This window comes from Streptopelia decaocto (assembly GCF_964273445.1).
Source record: "Streptopelia decaocto genome assembly, chromosome: 18".
NCBI classification, from domain to species: Eukaryota; Metazoa; Chordata; class Aves; order Columbiformes; family Columbidae; genus Streptopelia; species Streptopelia decaocto.
The window spans coordinates 11,254,024-11,267,658 of record NC_138673.1 but is presented as its reverse complement, the minus strand read 5'-3'; the positions used below and the strand labels follow the sequence as shown (position 1 = coordinate 11,267,658).

At 51.1% G+C, this 13,635-nt stretch overlaps 1 protein-coding gene across 1 annotated transcript; it reads right to left on the bottom strand.

The window, feature by feature from the left end:
* Positions 1-876: 876 nt before the first annotated feature.
* On the bottom strand, positions 877-11,951 carry PIMREG (PICALM interacting mitotic regulator; the record flags this gene model as incomplete). Its single annotated transcript, XM_082068795.1, has 7 exons — positions 11,842-11,951; positions 10,717-11,029; positions 9,597-9,931; positions 4,363-4,521; positions 2,760-2,851; positions 2,105-2,209; positions 877-1,052 (listed from the first exon to the last, which is right to left on the bottom strand). The coding sequence occupies exons 2-7, from the start codon at positions 11,005-11,007 to the stop codon at positions 877-879; spliced, it is 1,158 nt and encodes a 385-aa protein (XP_081924921.1). The 5' UTR covers positions 11,008-11,029; positions 11,842-11,951.
* Positions 11,952-13,635: the final 1,684 nt, after the last annotated feature.

Below are 13,635 nucleotides of genomic sequence, written 5' to 3'. Positions count from 1 at the left end.
CCTGGACAGGCTGGAGAGCTGGGCGGGGAATAACCTGATGAAATTTAACAAGGGCAAGTGTAGAGTCCTGCACCTGGGCAGGAACAGCCCCAGGTTCCAGTATAGGTTGGGAGATTACATATTAGAGAGCAGTGTGGGGAAAGGGACCTGGGGGTCCTGGGGACAGCAGGGTGACCATGAGCCAGCACTGGGCCCTTGTGGCCAGGAAGCCAATGGGACCTGGGGTGGGTTAGAAGGGGGTGGTCAGTAGGTCAGAGAGGTTCTCCTGCCCCTCTGCTCTGCCCTGGGGAGACCACACCCGGAATATTGTGTCCAGTTGTGGCCCCTCAGTTCCAGCAGGACAGGGAACTGCTGGAGAGAGTCCAGTGCAGCCACCAAGATGCTGGAGGGAGTGGAGCATCTCCCGTGTGAGGAAAGGCTGAGGGAGCTGGGGCTCTGGAGCTGGACAAGAGGAGACTGAGGGGGGACTCATTCATGTTTATAAATATATAAAGGGTGAGTGCCACGAGGATGGAGCCAGGCTCTTCTCAGTGGCAAACAATGATAGAACAAGGGGTAATGGGATCAAGCTGGAACACAAGAGGTTCCACTTAAATTTGAGAAGAAACTTCTTCTCAGTAAGGGTGACAGAGCCCGGCCCAGGCTGCCCAGGGCGGGTGTGGAGTCTCCTTCTCTGCAGACATTCCAACCCGCCTGGACACCTTCCTGTGTAACCTCATCTGGGTGTTCCTGCTCCATGGGGGGATTGCACTGGATGATCTTCTGAGGTCCCTTCCAATCCCAAACATACTGTGATACTGTGTGATACTGTGATACACGAAAACTAAATTGGGCTCATCCAGTGACCTGTGAGCAGTAAAACCCATCACCACACAGTCACTCAGAGAGCTCGCAGCAGCGCCCCGGCTGCTGCAGCCATGGAATAAAGCGCTTGGCTGGCACACAGACCACGGCAGCCCCCGCTCCCACCGCGGACCGGGCGCAGGGGCCGTTCTGCTCCCCGGACAGCTCAGGCCTCTCCCTCTGCGGAGCCTGAACCGCCGCTGCTTTGGCTGGGGGGTCGAGTGCACCCGCCAGAGACATTTCCAGGGGAGGATGAGTTTCTTAATCCTTTCTATAAACAGGATTTTTTTTCATTTTAAACACCTTATACCTCACTGACATTTACTCCTATGTCTCTTTTTACACATACATATGTATTTAGGGAATATCTTTGTTTCATATGTATCATCTATTTCCACTGTAATATATATCTACTTAGACATCTACACACTTGCGTACGTATTTACATGTATATAACTGCTTAAACTTATACAGAATATTGTTTACGCTTATATATCAACACTTATCTACAATATCTATTTATACTTATGCACCTGTTTAGCCTTCTCTTTGGACACAAATATCTTTTTAGACTTGCAGATGCTGGCACATTATTACAATCATATTATTACAATGATGTATTTAGACAGAGATACCGATTCCCACGTGGCGTGTGACACGATGAGCAGCGACACGTGTCCAGCCGCACGGCCCCAGCAAGAGGCGCAGCCCTGACCCGCCAGGGACACGCGCCATGGAACCAGACAAGTAAAGTATGTCAGAGCGCTCTGCCAATATTGGGAAAACACTCACAGCATCCAGTTGCCTGTCTTTGTAAGCGTCTAGAACAAATACCCATATGCTTAAGTACACCTAATCATATGCTGCACCTACTCAGCAATTACTCTTTTAACTATGGAAGTCAACATGTAAATTAGACCATTTTTTTGTTTAAAGTTTCATTGATGATAGGAAAATCAGTGAGATAGAAGTCATGGGTTTACTTAAAGATAAATAAATATCCCCATTCCTGCAGTACAGCATAAGGCTGTGAAAAAGGAGCGTCAGACCCGCTAACGCTTTTGGCTGCGCTGCAGCACACAGGGGAACACGTTTCTGTGACAGCTCGACTGTCACAACTGGGAACCCAAAGCCCAGCGGTGCCACCAACCTTTGCCAGGCCTGCTGTGCTGGGCTCTCTGGAAGGAAATGGACTTGGGTCGGTTGTTTCAAAGAAAATGAACGGTCCTGTTGCTGATGAGGCCACTGCCCATTACATCACCTGGGAAGATCCACTCGGAGGGCAGGTTCATAAAACGCAGCTCCTTGGAATGAGGAACACTGCCGTTCTGGAAGACTTCTTGCCAACTGAAGTCAGAACTACACACTGTACGTTAAGAGAAAAAAAGTCATTATTGAAACAGTAACTCACCCAAACCACACCAGGACTCACTGCCGCCAGTTACGAGGCTGAAAGTGCTTCTTGGGAACACCTGGCAAATGCGCAGAACAAAACCGATCTGCCCAGGTGCCTGTATCTCAGTCAGAATAGCACTCAAAAAGCTACGATATTTTAAAAACCTGTTGGCTGAAAAAGAACAAAGCATTTGTCATTGAAGCAGCTGTTTCTTCTGGACATCTGAACTCTTACAAACACCTCCTTTCCTCGTTTAGTACAAAATCATTTCCACTGTATCATTCAATCATAAGCCCACAGAAACAGAAGATTACGCTTTCAGGAAGAGAAAATACGCAGAGGGAGGTGAGCTCTGCACAGTGTACCATGCTCCAGAACAGACCTTACTTTTAGTACATGTGGTAAAATGTTTGGTATTAAAAATATAGGAGAGACGGTGCATTCTTAATGTTAACTTTAAAGTCCACTCTACAAGTACCTCAGGAAAAATGCAGACACACGTCTCAGCCGCACCCTGTACGGGCAGACCACTCCGGATTCTGTCTGTCTGTCTTGTCCTTCTGTAGCAGAACACGAGGCAACCGCAGTGAGACGGTGGCAGTGGACACCCAGCTGAAAGAGGAAAAAACCCTTCAGAACAAAGCTGGATAGGAATCTGACACTTCCTTTTTTCTTGCGAAGGCTACAGCTGAGTGGAGGAAAAGGTACTTTGCACCATCTTTAGTACAGTTGTTGATACGGCCACTGGAGCGTTTGCATTTTTTAGACAACCAGGCCGTTTTTTGACTCATTGGCAGCCTGAGTTCCCTAGAACGCACTTTCCCAGATACACACAGAACACAGATATCACCTAAGTACAGCCAAGATTTCCTTCCTCGCCCTGAATGTTGGCATTGAAGAGTCCAGCAGCCCATCTGTCCTTGTGAACTGCCCCACTGAAAAAAAAAAAAAATTATCTTTCCCAGGCTGTTTCTTCAAAGGGTAAAGATATTTTAAAATTGCAGTTATCTTTTCCAACAAAGTGATTTTGTGATTCCTTTGAAAAGGAGGGTAAGGAGCAGATCAGCTTGCCAGAGAAAGATAGGGACAGGGAGCAAGACAAGGTGACACAGAGAGAAAGGCAAAAGGGCCAGGGAGGCAGCGCAAAGGGGAGCCCAAAATCAGAGACAAGGAGCAGGAGACAGAGACGGTGGGAAAAATCCTAAAATGGGCAGCGGGAGAGACAGTGGGAGAGAGGATGGAGATGGAGGAAGAAACCTGGGATGGCCAACAGGACAGGGAAGAACATGAGTGTGGGTAGGGAGCAGGGATACAGTGAGAAACAATGGGACAGGGAGCAGCATTAAAGGTCAGAAAGAACAAGAGATTAACAGGAAGGAGGAAGGGAACACTGAGATGCTGAACAAAAAACGCCAGCAACAGTGAGAAAGACAAATGAATAGAGAGAGAAGGACAAGGAAGGAAGGAGAGATAGGAAGGTAGGGAGATAAGAGCTGCATGTACAGGCACAGGGAAGGAAAGAACAGCAGGGAACGGGCCAGAGAAACCGGTGGGGAAAAAAAGAGACTGATGCAGATCCAGACGAAGAGACGGAAAAGAGAAAAACAGCTACAGAAGATGGAGCAGGACACAAAAATAAAGAGAAAAGGAGAGGTATAGGGAAGCAAAATTAAAAAATAATAATAACAAAAAAAACCAAAAACACCACCAAGGATGGGCAGGGAGGCACTGAGACATGCAAGTGGGGGGCAAGGCCCTGAGGGCCAGGGACTCACAGCGGCTCTCGCTTTCGGTGGCTGCCAGGAGGTTTCTAACAGCTCAGACGCTCCTGTCCCCTCCTCTCCTCCCTTGGGGCGCTCGGCCGTCCTCAGCCTAGGAGAACACGGTGGGGTGTCAGGGCTGCTACGAGACGAGGCTTCGGGGACACGGAGCCTCGCTGGCTCACTCGCCACGCAGCCGTCCCGCTCCGGGATACGCGCACAGACCTGCCGCGCACGTTGGCGGGCTGGCCCGCTGCACGCCACGCAGAGGGACCCTTCGCCACCCGGAGAGAGGGGCTCCCTCTCTTGCCCGCCGCAGGAAGCAGACGTCGGCCCGACGGCCCCGCATTTCTTCCTCTTTACCTCTCCGGCTCCAGCCGCGGCAGCACCCGTCCACGGACGGGACGTGCTCCCCCGTCCCTTTTCCCGCCGCGCTGCCAGAGGAGCCTCGCCAGCCCGAGGCGGGCGCAGCCGACGGCATCCCCGGGGTGGCAGCGAACGGCCGCATCCTCAGCGTGGCCTCTGGGAGCGGGAAAGAAGAAGCGGCGGCCGTTAGCACCGTAGCTCACCCCTGCCTGAGCCTGCTCCTTCCGCACGGGCCACCGGAGAGGTGCCGAGGGCCGGCCTGCCGCCTTCACCATGGGGCTCGCGAGCGGCCCAGGAACACGGGACGGCTTCGCAGGAGCTGCCGCAGCTGGGGGCGGCTGCACGGGGCGAGCAGGGCCGCGGGAGGAGGCTCAGGGGGAGCTCTGGCGAGCTGGGGACGCACCCGGCATCTGCCCCCGGCCGGCTGGCGCCTCCTGCTCCTCTGCGGCACGCTGGCCAATACACTGACAATACACCTATTAGTTAAATAGAAACTAAGCACTCTGCTTCTAAACAACGTGTTATTTAATCTTCTGTCTCCCTCTTGTCATGCAGAAGGATCTAAAAGGTGAAAAATATACCCTCCGCGTGCAGGGGGTCAGAAAGCATTTACCTCACATCAACTGGTTAATGAGGGTATGAGTTCTATAACTTCATCACAGCATACACTAACTTGGCAGCTTCTCTTGAATTCCCCCCTTTGCAATATACTTGCAAATTCTTTGGCAGTATAAATCTACAAAATATTATCACCTCGTGCTGTGGTACAGCACAGTTATTTGTTACCCACTAGCAGTGCCAAACAGAACACTGTAGCATAATGTAAGTCAAAATGACTAGCATCAAAATCAGACTCATAAGATCAACGCTGATGGAGCTGTGAAGCTGCAGCTCCTGCCGGTTCTGACGTTTCTTTCTTATCTGGCACTTCTGACTGCTTGTGTTTCTTATCTGGCACTTCTGACTGCTTGTGTTTCTTATCTCCACGGAACAGAATGGGGATTGAGCCACAGGACAACGTGCCATCGATTTACACTAATGGGGAAAAAAATCCCTAGAAATCAGCCCCAAATTTAAAATTGCACGTGTCTTTTCCAAGCAGAATGAGCCTGTGATTCCACAAAAAAGGAGGGCAAAGAGCAGGTCAGCTTATCAGAGAAAGACAGTGACAGGGAGCCAGACGAGGTGACACAGAGAGAGGGAGAGCGAGGCAAACGGGACGGAGAGGCCAAAATGAGCGCTCCACAGCCTCCCCTCCCTCGCCCCGACCCCCGTTTCCCCGTTAACTCCCGCTACCCGCCCCGAGACACCATGGACGCGTTGGCCAGGGAGGCAGCTGTTCAAACGGGATTGAATCGGCGCGCTCTGATTGGCTGCTTTCAACCCCACCGCGCCGTCCTCCTATTGGATGCGCCTTCCGCGGTCCGCGCCCAGGTGCCCGCCTCACGTCGCACCTGACTGAGGACTGCGCAATTTGGGCATGCGCAGTACGGACAGCCCAACGCCCGCCCCTCCGGCAACCTGATTGGCTGCCTAAGCACATCAATTGCCATTCTCCCCGCCTATCAGCGCTCCGCTCCTCCAGCCCTCCCGAGCCATCTGATTGGCCCGCTCTGAATCCTCACCATTTATAAACAGCCACTATTTGGTGGTTCCTTTTTACTTCTCTTTAAAACAAAAAAAAAAAAGTAACGTTTTGATTCCGTTTGGTTCTGAGCTTTGTTGCCTCCAATCTCATGGCTCTGTTATAATTTAAATACTAAACACTCCCGATTACTTTCCAATGCTGTTTAAAATCTAAAGCTTCCTTACTTTGTTTCCTATGCAGTCATTCGTGCCTGCAGTTTATTTCATAACGGTTGTGCAAATGGAGCTACCAATGACTCCACATTAGTTTTCTGCCTTTACCATTTCAAAGGAATTCCAAACAATGTGTTTTTAAACTAGGATTCAGATTGGGAATAACTGCTGCCTAGTTCACCAAGTAATAGCTGAAATTAAATTTAGTTATTGCTCACGCCTAAATATTTTCATTTATTTACACTTTAACATTTTAATCATTACATTACTACCAGGTGGATTAACTAGCACACATTATTTTTTATTATAGATATAAACTAGAGGTTTTTTCTCTACAGGTATTACTTCCAATTAGTGCTCCAGTATTTATATTCCACTCTTTTAAATTTTACTACATCAACTGGAGATAATTACTGTCTGCAGAGTTTTGAGTAACAGCCAGAGTAGATGACAGGCATTATTTACTCCCAAAGACTCTTCTGGTTACTCTTATTTAAGTTTTAATTCTAAATGCCTTACAGTAAGTAAGTAGTTACAATAATAAAACACCAGGGCCTTGGAATTTCCAGGAAAACCCACCGCAGCGCCTCGACGTGTCCAGAGATCGTCGGTGCCGGCTCCGCCAACGACGCGTCCAACCAGCCCCACCGTGCTGCCGAGGCTGCGGCAGCGCGACGGAACCGACCGGAGCGGGGGAAGGAGACTCAGCCCGGCAGGTACCGCACGGAACGGGAAACACCGGGCAGCGCAACTTCATTTCAAAGGAGGAACACGCACACGGAGCACAAAGGATGTTGTTCTGCACGGGACACGCGCTGTCCTTGGCAGCTGCACGGCAACGTTCTCTCTGTGACTTGGAGATCTGGTGGCAAATGAGGGAGCTCTGCACGTTGCACCTTTCAAACCTGCGCACAGAATCACACTTCACCCCGCAGGTGACACCAGAAACTAGGAAGCCTCCAAAAAGAATTTACAACCCCACACCCAAACCAGTTACACTCACCTCCACAACCAGTCCTGCTCTACACACATCTCCTCCTCCTTCACACACCCTTCAACAGCCAGATCCACAGCCGGCTCCTCACGGTCACTCACTGCACTAAATGCAGCAGGGCCGGGGAGAAAACTAAAGGAAATTATTTAAAAACTCCCTGTGTTTTTTTGGTGGCATTTTTGGTGTTATTTTTGTTGGGGGTTGGGGGACATGCTGGGGTGTTTTTCGTTAAGGAAACTGCTGTTTCAGCCTGCAAGTGAAAACAAGCCACATGCACAAGGCTGGACACGGTCGAAGAAGTCCCAGCTCGTCTGGCAGTCGCTGACAGCGCGTCCGTTCAGCCGTCTGCCCACCCTGACGCGCTCGCCCCCAGACGTACCGGCTGGACACACACACGTGTACTGGGGAACTCGCACCAGCGCCACGTTCTGGGGAGGAGGGAAGGACAAACCAGAAATCAATCCTGTAAGACGGCTGCCAGGGGTCAATGGGGTCATAGGTCCCAATACCCACCTCGAGCCCCACCCCAATATGGCCAACCTAGACAGGCCCCGCACTTCCAGCACATGGCAGTCATGAATGCCGTGGCCCCGCCCACCAGCAGGGAGCCTGGCGCCCATGGCTTGGGGGAGAATCCGGTTGTTGCAAGTGGCGCCGCAGTCAGTGCAGGGCAGAGGCCGGGGCTGGCCCAGGTGGAGACCTGGGTCTAACCCTAACCACCAAAGCAGCACACAGCTCTCTGCAGCCTGCTACCGCACCTTGGCGGCGTTTTTATACAGCTCACCTGGGGAGCGCTGCATGGCTCCCAGAGGTACTGCAATACGAGGAACCACTGCTCAACTGGAGACACAGGTCCAGAATGGACTGCTTCACCCACCTCCTCCGTGAGAAAGGCCAAGCTCCTAACAAGCTCAGATAAAAAACTGCCAAACCACAATAACACCCCCCTCACCTCGCCCCACCATCACGTCACTCTTGCTACGCCCGCACCGACCTCCCACTTCCCGAGTAGTATAGCAGGAGGGTTGGCTTAAGCGGGGTACCTGCACAGAGGTCTCAGCCAAGCACTTTCAGAAATCCCTAGATTTTTATATCTTTCCAGATCATTCATATCATGATTCAGTCCAATAGCAATATTTGAGTCTGGGATCTCCTTGCTTCTCATTGGATCTTTTTCACTGATATCAGGTGGGCCTTTGTTCTATTTAACTGTAGATATTGTTTATAGTCCACAGCCTTGAACATGCCATTTTGCCTGAATGAATCCTTTTCCTCCCAGCAAAGTGCAGAAGGCTCTGTTCTGTTCAAATAATGCAAATTAAAATAATTGTTTGCCATCAACTGACCATGTCCAGCCAATCCCCAAGCAGCACCTCCCACCAAACTCCATCCCGTTTTATCACAGAGAATGACATCCCACGATTTGGAACACCCTTTGGTCAGTTTGGGTCAGCGGTCCCACCTGTGTCCCCCAGCCTGCTTGCCGGCAGGGTGAGGAGCAGACCAGGCCTTGATGCAAGTGCTGCTCAGCGGTAACTGACACAGCCCTGTGTTTCCAGCACAAATCCAAAACATGGGAGGAGAGCAGTGTGGGAGCAGGTGCAGGGAAGTGGGGGAGTGTCAGAGTTTGGGTGGGGGGCGCAGGCAGCGCCTCAGGGGTTCAGAGGCAGAGGGGGGCAGCGCAGAATATGAGGGGAGGAGGGAGAAAGCAGCAGAGGGGCAGAGAGGAGGGAGATGGACTCACGGGGGTGGGGGGAAGACCCAAGGGGAAAAAAAAAAAATCAAAAGATAAAATAAAAAAATAAATTGAAAGGTACAGCAAAGAAAAAGTCCAGACTGGGTGCCTCTCAAGGGGAGGAATCCTGAGACAAAAGAGGTTTGGGCTCTCACAATCTATACACCCACTCTTCACATGGTCCTTCACGCACTGCACACATGCCTTTAGTCCAACGGTAATTTGGGTCTGGGGGTTTATTTGTCTCTTATTGGATTCTCTTTCTCCATCCTCTGGGCAGTGTTTTTACTGTTCCCATCTTGATGGTCTGCAGCCTCTGCTCACAGTGTTGTCTCTTTATCTCCTGGCACTGGTCTTCAAAGCCCCCACCACCAAGCAACCAGGTTCACAATATGCAGCCTGGAATTCCAGTTAGCTTGTCCACTCATGCTAAGTTTAGCTACTCATGCTAAAATAGGTTATTCAAACAAAAGAATATAGCTAAAAGAACAGAATACAATTTTAAAGTTAGTTTGATTAAACTTATTTCAAAACATTTCCTAACTATTCAACTATTTCTTAACTATTCAACCATTCAGCACACCCTTTCAGGGGAATAGGATAGCAACCTTCATATCCTGCCTTTCACCTTACAAGATACTCTAATCACAGTAATTAAAAAAAAAAAAAAAGGAATAGGGTTTACAAAAGGATGTGGCTTACATCCTTCTGCTGGTAGAAGCAGGTGATAAATAAGGGCTCTTCAGTGCTGCTGTTCTTCTTGATCTCTGGAGAGAAATAGCATCTTTACCAAGCCAGGATGAGAAACCCCTCCACACTCTATGTTCTGATGCCTTTGCTGGCCCAAGCAAAGCTCTTTTGCTGGACCTTGGGGTGCCTTTGGAACTGGCTGCTGAAGTAACACTCTTCCTACGGCAAGGGGTTTGAGGTGTAGTACTTCTGGTTTTGGTAGAACTGGTTGCACAGCTTCTGCTGATGGATTCAGCTGGAAAGGTCACCATTGAGCATACTGGGCTTTGGCAAGACTTCTGTATTTTCTGAAAGAAGCATTACACACACATGTTATGCTAAATTAACTCAGTCAGCCTAGAGTTTGGAACCAGAATGACAAGGAACATTTGAGCTGAATCTCTAGCTTCCATTCTCTTATCAGGTTTAGCATAGCACAAATGCTTCCCAGCCCTCCATTTGCATTGGTGAAGTCATTTGCTTCCCCAACCCTTACAACTTGTCAAGCACTTCAGTAGGCACTGGAACAGAGTTCCTGCTGCTTTTATGCAGGAAAGAGACAGGGTCCCTAATATAAAATTAATGCAGTTAAAATCCACCAAAGGGAAACACAAGCCCAAGTTTTCTACTCTGCTACTATCTAGTGGTATTTGTCGGTCCAAATTAAGATTGACTATAACAAAGAACATGCTAACAAATAGTATAGGTACAGGAAAAGGAGTAAACAAAAAAAAAATCCCAGGCACTACATTTCTTAGAAACAATTCTTTGCAAGCAATGGCAGTCCTTACCCACTTTCCTCCTTATGAAGGCTGCTCTGCCGTACATGATGAAATACAGTAGAGTAAAAGCATTTATTTAGTAATAAAATAAAAGTTTTGATGAAACTACATCTCATATTTCTTCTTTTCACCTTTCTCCCTGTTCTGGCAGATTCATAATTTGCAGATTTTACTAGTTAGTAGCTATGAGACAACCATTATGGTGTGCGAGCATATGGGGTAGACTCTCTGGAGTACAGCTTGCGTACAGAGTCCAGTAATCTAAGCACTGAAGTTGAAGCAAAAACTATCCACGCTCCACTGCAAAGTACCTGGGACACTGTTCCGAAAGCATTTTTTGCTGTTCTTTTAATACTCTGAAGAGGCTGGCTCTTCTGTCTTGCTTCCAGACTTTCCCAAGTTGTGGTCTTACGAAAATTCAGCTCTACTTGCTTTAATGGTACTCGCTTCCTTAGAGACATGCGGATGGTATTGAGAGAACTCAAAGAAGCCCTTCTCTTGAATTTGTCAGGTATAGGGCTCTCATTCTCATCCAAGTCAGCCAGGAGCTGGTGTTTCCTCCAAGCCATTGTTGCCTTGACATTTTGGAGCACAGATACCATCTTGTTCCAGTTCTTGCTCAACCTTATTTTGAAAACAATCAGAACGAGTGCAAGAATTAGCCAAAACAACCTGCCGAGCAGTGTGAAAAAGGAGAAATGGGCCGGGCCCGGGGCGGTGGGGGCAGTTCGGCCGGGCCCGGGGCGGGGCGGCGCGGTGAGGGGCAGCTCGGCCGGGCCCGGGGCGGGGCGGGGCGGTGGGGGGCAGCTCGGCCGGGCCCGGGGCGGGGCGGGGCGGTGGGGGGCAGCTCGGCCGGGCCCGGGGCGGGGCGGGGCGGTGGGGGGCAGCTCGGCCGGGCCCGGGGCGGGGCGGGGCGGTGGGGGGCAGCTCGGCCGGGCCCGGGGCGGGGCGGCGCGGTGGGGGGCAGCTCGGCCGGGCCCGGGGCGGGGCGGGGCGGTGGGGGGCAGCTCGGCCGGGCCCGGGGCGGGGCGGGGCGGTGGGGGGCAGCTCGGCCGGGCCCGGGGCGGGGCGGGGCGGTGGGGGGCAGCTCGGCCGGGCCCGGGGCGGGGCGGGGCGGTGGGGGGCAGCTCGGCCGGGCCCGGGGCGGGGCGGGGCCCGGGCGGTTGGCGCTGCTCCTGCAGGACCTCGCTCTCGTGGCTGGCATTCCCCGTGCCCGCTACTGACAGCCGCGGCCTGGCTAACCGAGCCGGGTCCGTACCGCGGGAGCTGACACACGGCGAGCCCAGCCGACACCGTTACTTCACCCGCCAGGGACGGCTGAAGTGAGCGTTAAAGGCGATGCCGAGGCCGGAGGAGACCGGCTCAGGCTGTGCGAGAGGCGCACAGCCAACAAACACGAACCGCGACCGGACCACCCCGGCAGCCGCTGTACTCACCGCGGCGAACGAGACCGGAGCCGACCCAGCACCACACACCGGGAACCTCTGTGAACGCGTTTGAACGGCGCCCCGCCCACTCTGGCTCCCCGGATTGGCGCCGGCGCCGCCCGCCCCCATTGGCTGCGTCCCTCGCACGCGCGGCGGCCGTTACACGGCTCGGCGCCTGCGCATTAGCTCCGGCTGCTCCGCGGGGCGCCCCGTGGCTGCGGCGCCCGCGAGGATGGGGCGTGAAGCGCGGGCGGAGGGGGCGGCGGCTGCGGGTCCCGATAAGTCACACGTGCCCCAGCCCCTAGGCAGGGGTGTTGTAGAGGCGCTGATGGCGACGGTGCCTCTGTGGACCTGTGGCCTAGAGATCCAGGTCAGCAGGTGTAGCAAAAGGAGTCAGAGGCTGGGTTGCACCTGTTTGCGTATCCACGGCTCCTGTTGCTTCTGGTAGTTAGTTATGAGCCAGTGTCTTAAAAAAATTCTTGTTTGCTTGCTTTTTCTCCACCGGCTTCTGCAGCTCTTGTTGGAGGAGACAGCTGCTGTAACTACATTGCATTGTACTGGAAACAATCTAGGATGTGCTCTGTAGCGTATTGGCCAGGAAAGAAAGGCCATGTGCAGAGAATGTGCTTTGGTTGTTTTTAGTATCCTACCTTAGAAGAAAACAAGATATATAAAGCATTTATCTTTAAAACACTTCTACCTGAAATAGCGGTAGCAGCTTATGTTGTTTTCCAAAGGTTTGGTTTGGGTTCCCCCCACCAAGTTAAACTCGGAGCTGACAGCTAGAGACGCTTCCATAGTTGTGGCTTAGAGCTGTGGGGAAGCCAATCCAGTAACACTGCAGGATTCCTATCGAGTCCCACCTATGGCTTATAAGCATACTTTCTGTAAGTTCCTAAGATACATGGTTTTTAAAAAGTTCTATGTGATGGCGTGGGTACCCCTTTGTACTCACACACTATAGCATGGCTGAATATAGCTCAATAAATATCCCTTACTAACGTTTGTTTCTGTGATTACAGCCCTAGATGCTGTTCTGCTTTCCTCAGCCCATTGGCTTTATGGTTTCCAGATAGCTGCAGATGTGTTATGCCTCTTTCCCCATCCGTCCTCCTTCCCCACACCCCAGTCTCCATAGGGTGTCTCTTTCAGGCTCTTCTCACTAGCAACCTACAGCTTGAGCCACCATATTTTAAAACTTGTCTTGGATCTTTGTCTGGACAGGCAAAATAGGGTTATTAATCTAAAGACCTTCTAAATAAATGACTGACAGTTCTGCAAAAGAGCTCTTGTGGGGGCATGGGGGAGAGGAGGGTACTAAATACAAGAGATGAAGATCCTCATGCTCAGTTTCTAAGGGTTATCTTGAGAGCTGGGGGTTTTGATTGGCATTTTGGATGGGAAGAGGGGAGGAGGAATCCCCAAGAATGGACATGGTGCCAATGGACAGGCGGAGAGACAGCGTGTGATGGAAGAACTGTAGGCCAAAAGGGAAGCAGCAGGCTGGAGCTGAAGTGGGCAGTCAGCCTGTCCTTTTGTGCCTGTTTAGAAAATTAAAATAGAAATATCTGAGTGTTTGTAGTTGTAAACAGACTCTCAGGGATCTGAATATTTTCTTCATCATCTTATAGTGCCTCTGTTGTTTCCATCCAATTCAACTTGGTTACCCAACAGAACAGCATATGCAAAGGAGGAAGGGTAGATTGTTTGGAGATTGTCATCATGTACTTTTGAGTTGCATCTTCTTGTAATCATGTCAGCCAATAAGCCTTGATTTTAGGGTATACCAGAAGAAAGCATCAC